Source organism: Phragmites australis, chromosome 13 (genome assembly GCF_958298935.1).
Source record: "Phragmites australis chromosome 13, lpPhrAust1.1, whole genome shotgun sequence".
Taxonomy (NCBI): domain Eukaryota; kingdom Viridiplantae; phylum Streptophyta; class Magnoliopsida; order Poales; family Poaceae; genus Phragmites; species Phragmites australis.
The window spans coordinates 26,018,931-26,030,219 of NC_084933.1; the positions used below are offsets into that span (position 1 = coordinate 26,018,931).

At 42.3% G+C, this 11,289-nt stretch overlaps 1 protein-coding gene across 1 annotated transcript; it reads left to right on the forward strand.

The window, feature by feature from the left end:
- Positions 1-1,276: 1,276 nt before the first annotated feature.
- LOC133889449 (polyprenol reductase 1-like) lies at positions 1,277-5,382 on the forward strand. The gene is made up of 6 exons (XM_062329965.1): positions 1,277-1,735; positions 2,531-2,883; positions 3,431-3,665; positions 4,105-4,200; positions 4,787-4,858; positions 4,984-5,382. Exons 1-6 carry the CDS (start codon positions 1,562-1,564, stop codon positions 5,086-5,088), a joined length of 1,035 nt encoding a protein of 344 aa, XP_062185949.1. The 5' UTR covers positions 1,277-1,561; the 3' UTR covers positions 5,089-5,382.
- The last annotated feature ends 5,907 nt before the right edge of the window (positions 5,383-11,289 follow it).

Sequence of the window (11,289 nt, forward strand, 5' to 3'; positions counted from 1 at the left end):
AATACTATTACAGTATCTCCTATCATTATTACAGCATCACTTATTTTTTCCATCTTCAGCAGCTATCCCATTTCTTACCTTTTACTTCTCCTTTTCTCCCTCCGGTTCCGCTGTCAGACTATGTGAACAGTACAACTACAGTGTTGTTACACCACTGCTACAGTATACGACGCGTTTTTCTACTTCAGTCACTGTCGGACACTGTAAACAGTGTTTGCTACAGTAGCTGCCCCATTTCTTACCTCCTGTTTCTCTTTTTTTTTTTCTCCCTTCGGTTCCACTGTCAGACTCCGTAAACAGTACAGCTACAATGTTGCTACATCACTGCTACAGTGCGCGCGTTTTTCTACTTTGGGTCCACTGTCGGACACTGTTAACAGTGTTTGCTACATTATGCTACAGTGATGCGTGCAGCTATAGTAGCCCGAAAAATACAGGCACCCACCCTCTCTGCAAACACTGTAGCGCTGGAGTTGATCTAAGTCCGAGTACTAGTGGAGCTTATACGGTTTGTCACAGGGAGGCAAGTAACCAAGCTTAATTCGTCCAGCTCCCACTCCCTTCACTCTGACACGTGCAGAGAAAGAAAGAGAGCCACCACACTGCTATTGATCACCGCAGCGCAGAAGAGTTTTTCAGTGCACTCTCCCTACGGCTTTACTTATTCGATGATATGTGAGATGATCGCTCGCATGAACGCAGGCCAATCGTTAACTAGACATTGTAATACGCTAGCCTCTTCGATCAGGGCACTAAACGAGCCCGTACAATTTGTAATTTTACCGCACGTGTCCATATATCGTAAAAAAATATATAAATATTAGATAGAGTAATATTAAGCGTAAACTTAATATATGAAAATATGTATACGTCATGAGAGCGCTGTCTAATAAATATATCGGAAAAAATATCGTAGTTTAATTTTATATAGGTTTCGAAAAAAGAATGGAATTATCCACTAATTTCTCTCTTAATTTTTAATTATTTTTATTAGTAAGTCAGGTATTATATTCGTAGAGGTAACAAAAATAAAAGGACTGTAGAATAAAAGTAAATAAATTATTTAAATTTTAAAAAAATTTATAAGAAAGAGAAAAATAAGAGAAGAGCTAACTCAGAGCCCATTCATGTTTTTTAATAATAAAAACTAGGGACGATCATTCGAGCAGATCAAATCATCAACGACATGTCGTGTCGCTGACCACTCGCTGGACACGTAAGATTAATGCCTGCTCAGCCCACCTCCAGAAGGAACCGATCTAAAACCTCCCCCCACCCAGGGGAAGCAAACGAACCAAAATAGCGTGCCTTGCCTAGTTGCCTTCCCCTGCTTCCCTCCTTCCCACTCCAAGAACAAACGCCCGCCCGCCCGCCCGCCCGCCCGCACGAGCTCTCTCGCCTCCCGTTGCTGCGGGCCTAGCGCCGCGCCGCCGCCTCCGAACCCCGCCCTCGTGCGGCCGACGCCCTCCCGCCTCGGCTGCCGCCCCATCCGGCGCGCCCCCGCCGCCCCCTGGATCAACGCGAGATCCCCTGCGCGCGCGCGCTGCCCGGCGGCGTCCACATGGAGGCGGGAGGCGGGCCCACGCTGCAGTCCCTCCTGTGCCTCGCGTGGCTCGCCGCCATCCTTCCCATCGTCGCCGCCGCGCTGCCGATCCCCGCAGCCGCCGGCGGCCGCCTCGTCCAGCGCCTGCTCTCCGCCTTCTCCGCCCGCGGCAAGACCTCCTCGCCCAAGGCGGTAAGAATGGTGGCGAGTAACAACACCTCGTTGCTGCTTCGCCTTATGTTCGCGCTGACCTCCTGTTGATTAGAACTTGCTCTACAAACATAGATAGAAGCGTGGAGGGTTATTAGAATAGGGTACTCACGGCTAGTATAGTTTTCTTACTGTTCAAGCTAGAACATGGATTGATTTTCAAATCTGGAGGCTATTTTGGCCTCCTATGGATTCCACAGAACTGTTTAATGGGACATCAGGGTGATCGAAGAGGGGATCAATGAGATATTTTGGCGTACTCGATGGAATTCGTACACTTTTGATTATAGGTGGTGGCATTAACTTGTAGATTACCAAGTTCCTGCTACTCGACAGATACTGTGTTGTAGGATAGTAGTGGAGCCTGTGTAGAGGTGATAGATATTTTAACTAATGTAGCTTGGTTTCGAGAAATTGCTGTATTTCAGAATAAGTGCTTCGTTACTCATTAGGGACCACTTCTGAGGCCCAATATGATTATTAGTGTTATTTAGAAAGCAATGCTTTTTTATGTAAACCTTGAAAATTTTATTACGATAACTCGAGTATATTCATAGTACATGCCAAATGAGTTCTGTGTGAGAAATAGGTGATATCATATATGCTTAAGAATCTTCACTTCTTACCAATTTTCTTGATTATCTTAAGATCAAAACGCTGAGCAGTTTACTATTATACCACGCATCAAAGTATCAAACTTATAGGTCATCTTCTTGCAGACTCAACTTTTGTATAATTCTCAGAAACAAATATTAATTTATCTTCTCAAAACTGCAGAAATTCACTGTTCCGCAAAAATTCTTCTTGCATTTTTATGTGGTGGGCGTGGTCATGACAACAGGATTGCTGCTTGCAATCTGGTTCTATGCATATATAAAAATGACAACAGTGTTGCCGGAGCCATCAAGTTACTCCACAATTGCCAGCAATCTTGTTGGTGGGTCAAATTCGTTCTCTTTGGGTAATGTCTGGTCGAGCCCCATGGAGCACAAGTATCGTGTATGGCGGACTGTATTTGTACTTTTACTGATGGAAATCCAGGTTTTGAGACGCCTGTATGAGACTGAACATGTATTCCACTACAGCCCTTCAGCTCGGATGCACATCATGGCATATCTGACTGGTCTTTTGTAAGTTCATTTTGCATTATCTTTCAACATTCTTCATTTTCTTGAATTATAACGCGCATTTTTTGCTAAAATATGCCAACTTGACTACTTATTCCCTTCTTTTCCTCCTTTCTCTCTTTCTGTCATAAATTCAATTGTGCTATAAGATCTTGTTGTAATAGAAATGAAATTCTTTGCACTGCAGCTGCTTGTTTACAGGTTATCCACAAAGCATGCTAGTACATAGGATGAATCAAGAGTAATATGCTTTACTGGATGATTTGGCCTTGACATGACATGGCCACTTGGCACATATAGTAACTTAACTGATTACTGCTAGTTGTAACTTATAAATTCTTTGTTATGGGTCAAGATTGGCCGCTGGCTTTCTTTGAGTAATATGTTAAGTTATTGACTCTTGTCTTTACGGTGATATTGGTTTGAGGATTATGGTACCCATGACAAAGTACCATAAGGATTTCTTTGAATAATAATCATTGCACTGACCTTTTCCTTTCTTATATAACCTTCTTGTAATAACTTATTGTTTGTTTTTTCTTCCTGGCAGCTTCTATGTGGCTGCACCTTTATCTCTTGCTAGCTCTTGTATTCCTGAAGCAATGCAGTATCTTCAAGGTCAAATAGCTGAATTCATAGTAAAGGGTCGTGCAAGAATGCCAGATCTAGTAATTGATTCGTCATCTCTCCTAAGGCCTCTTCTAAAGTTGGGGTGGTGCCAATGGATAGGTGCTGTTATTTTCATTTTGGGATCGCTCCATCAGATGCGTTGCCATGCAATTCTTGTAAGTATCTGTACCTAGAACCCTAATTATACTAATTTTTTTTTTCGTCTTGAACGTGAAGAGATGATTTGCTGTTTACATATGCACATCAGCATCCAAGATGTTATAAAATATGAGAATGTGTTCAACTGCAAATAAAAATTCTTTAATGAAAAGCTGAATGTATGGCTTATTGGGCTTGTTTTGCTATTTGAGAAGGCAACATCCAATGGGCATTAGAAATCACAAATACAAAGAAAAACTTGTTTGGTCTACTAACATTGGCAACCCTTCATGAAACGTCAACTATAATTATTAGGTTTTTTGGTATTCATATTTTCTATCCTTTAGGCAAGAAACTGCATATTTATGCATCTTTTCCTAGCAATCTTCGAGGGTACAATTTTTCAGAGTTATTTATGCTTTTGGATTTCATTGTTTATGTTTTCCAATTTGACAGGGATCATTGCGTGAACACAAAGATTCTGATGAATATGTTATTCCTTGCGGTGATTGGTTTAGTCGCGTGTCTTGCCCTCATTACCTTGCTGAATTAGTGAGTGCCTCCTTTCTTCCTTTATATTCAGTATGTTGTACATACTATTCTGACAAATATGGAATATCCAAAAATCCCATTAGATTGCTGAAGTAATGATGAAAATAAAGTTACCATTTTCAGAACTTTTTTGGGGGGTGGGGGGTGGGTGGGTGTGGGATGGGTTCCTGTTGGTGGAAGTGCAGGGGTGCTTAGCTCATGACTGAGTTTTGATCCTTTGGAGGACTGAAATCAGAGAACTTTCTGTTACAAGTGCCGAAATTTTGATTTTATGTTGAATCTGTTTAATGTTACTGTAGAGTTCTCATCAAATATGTTATGCCCCCCATTTTGCCAACCTAGTTCGCACTCGGCAATAGAAAGTCCCCTTTAGAAATGGTCAGTCAGCCATAAAGGGAAACACAAACATTCTGTAAATGGCTTAATGTAGGAACCTATGTTACTGCGCCTTTGTCAAGTAACTAAGTGGGCCCAATTTGTTTCTCTTTGCCTTGACTCAAATGGAGCACTGAGCTGCCGGCTACCAAAACTCTAGTGGTTTTGAAATTAGTATGACATTAACCTTTGCTGTTGTTTTGGCTTACAGGTAATATATTTTGGCATGTTGATAGCTAGTGGTGGATCAGACATTCCTGTGTGGTTCGTTTTCCTTTTTGTGGTATGCCTCACCGTGACTGTTTTCACCATGTGTATTCAGAACCGAACCAACTAGTGACTATGGTCCTTTTCAGTGTCTTCTTTCTATCCAGTAGAGTAAACTCTCAGTATCTTTTTTGTGTGCAGATTACAAACTTGTCCTTTGCAGCGGTACAAACTCATCGATGGTACCTTCAGAAGTTTGAAGATTACCCTCGTTCTCGCTATGCCATTATTCCATTTATATGCTAGTCATCTCTAGAAAACGGCTCAGTTTGCTCAAGCATTACCTATTTGCCACAGCAAATTGCAAAAAACGTATCTTATGTGTTTTCTAATTTCATCAGCTCGCACAAGTCCAGAGTGTAACGTATATTCATGTAAATGTGACAGTATAGAATTGTTGTATTGTTTAGCTTAAGTAATATTCGTCACCCTTAATGTACTTTTAGTGTTATGTCTGCGGTTGTAGATTATGACACAGTTTGGTGAACAGCAGTATTTATTAACAGTTTTTAGCATTGGAAATAAAGTTATTCCAGAACAGGAGATTTGTCAAGTTGTGATTATCTAGCTGATATCAGTTTCTGATGTGAGATAAAAATGATATTGGTCACCATTGTGGCTCTAAAGAACCTTCCTAGAGCCTGGCTTTCCATGTCATCAATGTATCCTGTTTGAGCTTTGCGAAGTTACAAGTGTTCAGGTGTTTAAATATCTGCTAAGAAGACCTCTGATTGTTCATCCTGTAGGACAGTATGAATCCTTCCGGGACTAACTGTGGTAGGTTTTGTATTTTCATCAGTGTGTTAGTATTGTGATCACGTTTATCCATAATTTCTGGTTCTGAGACTTTCTCATGTTTCTGCTGTTTATTGCAGAATGTAAGGCTGAACGGGTATGGAGATGAATGTTGATTCATGAAAACTGGAAAAACATAAGTTGAATTGATATTCTACCTAAGGATGTTTCTTTCATGCTTATCGACATGCTACTTCAGATGTGAGGTCCGCCTTGCTCTCTTCTAATTTTATGTGTTCAATCGTCACAGTTTGCTGTTATTGATGAATTACCAATGATCGTCAGAGAACATCAGATCTTCAGAAAACCCTTAAGACCGGAAATAATTTTAGAAGCTAGTACTAGTCCTGGGTCAGCTATGCTGACAAATGCGGTTAAAAATCGTAGGTTGATAGCATGGTCGGGATGATTTTCTGTTCATTTGTAGAGTTTATATTAGTCACTGGCACCTCTGGGAAGAGAGGCATAGGGCTATAGGCAGAACTCTGAGGACATTTCAATGTCTGAAGATGCTCTAGTCCCACAGGAAGCCCCTGTGGTGTCACTAACCTATCCCAAGCTATTAGCCTCCTTTGTCATTCCCATTTTAAGAGCACTCATGACCACAGTAATCAGGTCGCCATCCTCTAAGGTACTACTCCATTAGAACAAACCATCACGGAAGGCTTTAATTACCTTTTGCACTGCCAAAAGTATTTGAGGTGATGAAGTGAAAGTGAGAAAACTGCCACCAACCTACATCACTCATGCTTCTAACCTGGGCCGGAATCTAAGGTGTTTGGTCAGAAAGCACATCCAAGGATCCGCGAGAGGGGACACGCTCCTTGTCTTTGCCCCGTTAATCCTCCCCACTGGACATCTGTTCGCTCACATCGCCCTACTTGGAGTCGCTTTAGGTCTTGTTTAGTGCAGTCCTTAGCATAATTCTTGTTCTTTTGCCTGGGGCTGGGACGCCCTGAAACTGTAAGACATTATGGCGTGTGGCCCTAGGCCACTAGCTCAATGACTCGATCCACTGGTGAGCAGACACCATGAGAGCTCACCTTTCTCTTGAGGTGGTGGGGGCTGGGTATCCATTGAGCTCAAAAGAAACGTCACTGACCACCGTTCTATCGGCGAGCTGCTACTGTTTGTTAACTTGTTTGTTTTGCTTAGTGAGTTAGTGTACTGCACTTTGTTTATAGGAGTGTGGTGAGTGACGTTGCTAGGAGTTGGTACCTGAAATTCCTGACTGAAAGATAGCGAAATTGTCGTTAAGGATGGACACCTAAAATTCATAAACAAAGGCATAATGGTATCAGATGATTCAGCAGGCTAGTTTGGCCGAATTAAGCGGGATGTGCCGTCCAGGTCTCGATCACATACCCATTTACTAGTGCCTTGAAAGCGGAACAAACGGACGTGGGCACTTCTATGCGTATGGACGAAACTGTCCGTATGCAGTGCAGGCCCGATTAAATTCCAGATCCAGTTTTTGGATGCCGCTCTAGAGCCAAAACAACGGCAACTCCCTTTTGTTTCCAAGTACGATAAAAATGTTAACATTTGACTTAAAATTGCTTGATGAACATGAGAACTGATAGCAATGTATGTGCGGATAGGTCAAGTTCTGGCCGGCCATGCCACGGGCGCTAGTCTGCATCCTCCATGGTCACCAAATGCCAAGCAAAATGCAACCAAAACCTTTTCTTTTCAGGAAAGCGACCAAAACTTTCTTTTGGCCTTCCCCTGCTCTGTGCCACTCGTCTCCTCCTTTTCCCGCTCATTTCCACTTAATGCGCACGCAAGGCATCCACCTGGAGGGTGTGAGACCAACCCAGCCCAAGGTTCCAATGGCGTGAGTTCTCTTATGTTGTGTGCGATGCAAACAAAGCATGTACATCCACAACTCCACATTTATGGCTGTTTTTCAACAGGATTAGTATATATGTTTTATGGCTAAACAATTGCACGTCGTAGTTGCGTATCACTGTAATGAACTAGCTCGCCAATCATGAGTTCGATCGTGACCTCACCATCATTGCTGACCCCAAATCAGGTCCAAGCTGGAACATAGATTTTCTTATGAGCTCTGTACAGATTTTGCTGGTATTTCCAATTATCCTGCAGTAATTGTACTGCTGTTATATTTTCGCTGTGTTCCTACCCTGAATTCGATTCTTTGGGTGAATATTAGAGTTCGTTTGGAACATTCGAATTTAAACACATGGATAGGGAAAACCATAGGAATAGGACATGAATTCAGGTCGCAAACAAATGTTTCGAAAACAAAGGATAATCTGTCGTAGCACTGCAACTATTACTAGTACTGAGCCGGTAGTCAGCCCTGCTTTTGCACATTTGGACCTAACAGTAATCTTTCACTAATATTGGATAGGATCTAACACTAATGTTTTACTACTACTGGACAGGAGCATTACTGCTCCATGGAACAAGGGCTGGTGGAGACCGGGGAGGGCACGTTGAAGATTACCAATCTTTTAAGAACCACTGGCTCCATTTAGGCACACTGCAGTGTTTTCCGAAATGGTTTGCATACAGAGGACAGGAGCGGAAAAGCGTCGGGCACAGCGACGAGTGGTAAAGCTGACACTGCTTGGCTGGTGCTCGTGCTGCCCCTGCCTCCAGTGACCAGTGTCAGCAGAAACATATGACCGTCTGATGAATTATTGGAGCGCTGTGGTGTGCTGCGTGCAGCCTGCTCGGGAAAATCGTCTGGTTTCAGCAGCAGGTCTTGCCCGTGCTGCCGGCTGCTAGCTACCGGCCTCGGCCATTATTTTGCCCTGGAAACCCAAAATTGACCGTGCGTTTTCACCTGGAGCTGGGAGTTAGTTGCCTCGGGTAAAAACGTGATATCGACCTGGCATCATGTCCTAGTATGGATGCCGTTGGGAGGGTTTGGACTACCCATACCCAAACCTGAAATTACCCATGCTCATTCGACAGTCCTAGGTCGCAAAGCACAGTAGTACTAGAAATCTAGAGTGGAAAAAATCCAGTGCAGTAGGTTGGAGGTAAAAATCTAAAATTAAATAATATATATGAGCGTATTTATCGAAATAGATAATATGTAGTCGTATTTATTAATTTAGTATCCGTGTTTGGTACACAGTTTACCGAAAATGTATTTTCGATATACCGTGTACCGAAAAAGCTATTTTCGGTACACACTATGCTGAATATGTCACTATTGCCAGTATTCGGCACACGGTGTGTCAAATACGGGCAATAGTGCTATATTTGGCACACCGTGTGCCAAAAACACTTTTTTCGATACCGATATGACTGTGTACCAAAAAAGCAGACGTAACATGATCATATATCGAAAAAATTATTTTTGGCATATAGTGTGTCGAATATGACACTGTGCCGAATACAATCTATTTTCGACACACGGTGTGCTGAATACGGGCAACACGTATTCAGCACACCGTGTACTGAAAATGGCTTTTTTATATATGGTGTACTGGTACACCGTGTACCGAATACGAATGCTAAATTAATAAATACAACTAAATGTTATCTATTTCGGTAAATATGTTCAGATATATTATCTAATTTTAAATTTTGCCCGCGGCTCGGCGCTTCGATTAGTTTGGCACTGAAGCATCGAAGGCAACGGACACAATCTTACTGCCAAGATCCGGGAAAAGAGGAGGAGAGGTTTGCGAGACGCTACATGCCGCCCTACGGTGTCGGGCACATGTGCTGATCGGGAGTCCGTTTAAGCGCCTCAACTCACCGGCATCGAATAGGCAGTATGCTAGTATTCTACTGCCTCCGTGCTGCATTGCTATCTTTTGCATGCATGTGCATTCTTTATTTGGGAGTTTTTATACCGGCTGATAAAAAGACCCACTTGGAAGATTTGGGAGCGTACAACGGCAGTACCTGCAGGACTTTGGAGCACGCCATTCCATTTGCTGCTCGCTGGAGAAAGGGGACCCCAAAAGGTCAAATCTGAAGCATGGGTGGGGGGGGGGGGATTGATTCGACACGACACCCGCACGAAATGGGAAATTTTGTATTGTACTTGTGTAGAATATAAATTGCAAAGTGTGTGCTGTGGATCAAGAACGAATAAACAGAGATCAGGCATCATTTGGTTCAGCATTGTCCATCAAGGTATGCATCAGGGTCTAGTTGTTGCTTGAATTCTCTAATCGAACCATATTTTTCAGTGCCGGGAGTAGAGCTCTGAGTTGAGGACTTGGCAATGGTGGTAAGGAGTATGGAGACGCCAGAGGCGAACGTACCTGCTGGGTGGCATGTGGCAATTCATTGCTGTATTGATAGGGTGATGAGCCAAGCCGACCCAGGGTGCACTGTGCACGATTTCTGAATTGAAACATCACAACAGGTACCATTTCAGTTACTTTTCTGTATTCACTCCCGTTTATTGTCTTCACATCCTTCAAGTTTGTCACCATATTCCTGTATCGATGAGTATAAGCAGAGAACCGTGTAAAACCGTTGTGCCTAAACCATTGCATCATTTGAACTTTTTCTTTGAGGTGAATGCAGTCCCATCACAATCGGTCTCTCCGCGGCCCGCACGTAGAGCAGAAGTGTCCATTGGCGACATTGACAAGTTTCTAGTTCTAAAAAGTCCAGACAATGATTCGAACGCACTGTTCCAAATATCATTGTACCCCTTAACACATGAAGGCTTGGCAACAACAATGGATTACCATGGAAGGAAAGACATGGCAAAGCAACACAAGTCAGGCAGGCAGGCAAGCATCCCTGGCCCAAAGCATGCCTGTGGCCAGGGAGCACAGCCTACGTGGCACGCCGAGCCCAGTCAACATCTGCTGCAACTCAACCCATGCTCCTAAACACCTAAACTAAATTACTTCATCCGCCTAGAGAGTGATTGGATGCATGCATTAACGTATATACTAGCTGTGGAAAATCATGTTAAGTGAAGCTATATATTTTTTTTAAAAAAATAGTGTTTGATTAGTTGTATCTGTCTGGATACGTTAAGTTGAATTTCTTTAGTTGATCGAAATCTGATACCAGATGAAAAGATGTAAGAGTTAAAAATTGTGATTGTTTTGCCATGTAAAATGATTTTGTGATACCTATAAGTGGGCTTGTCTGTGTGAGATTCACTCCCGAGCCAAATTGAAATCGTATATTCACATTCATCGAGTAAAATTAGAATAATAGATACAACTATTCGTCAAGTAAAATTAGAATAATAGATACAACTATTTGTACATAACTATTACAAAACTACAACTTCTAAACAAATTTTATAAAACTACGAGTACTTATACATCTAGTAACACAAAACTACATTATTGCATTTCACAAAACTACGATAATTTTGCGCAAAATAGTTATAGTTTTGTAAAAAAAATAGTGTTATGTTATTAGAGACATAATTATTTATAGTTTTATGAACTCATTTTAAAAATTATAATTTTGTGATAGTTATATATAAATATGTTTTATTAGATTACTCTTAGTCATGAAATTATAATCATCCAGCAAGCTAGGCCAGTATGCAAATACCGACCACCAATCACACCCTTGCCTTCCAGGATTACGACTGATGCGGTGCAGACATACCGGTCCCACCCCGCGGTGCCACTGACACAGCCCGTCCAGCTTTACATCCGGCCCCACCGCTCGGCGTCCTGG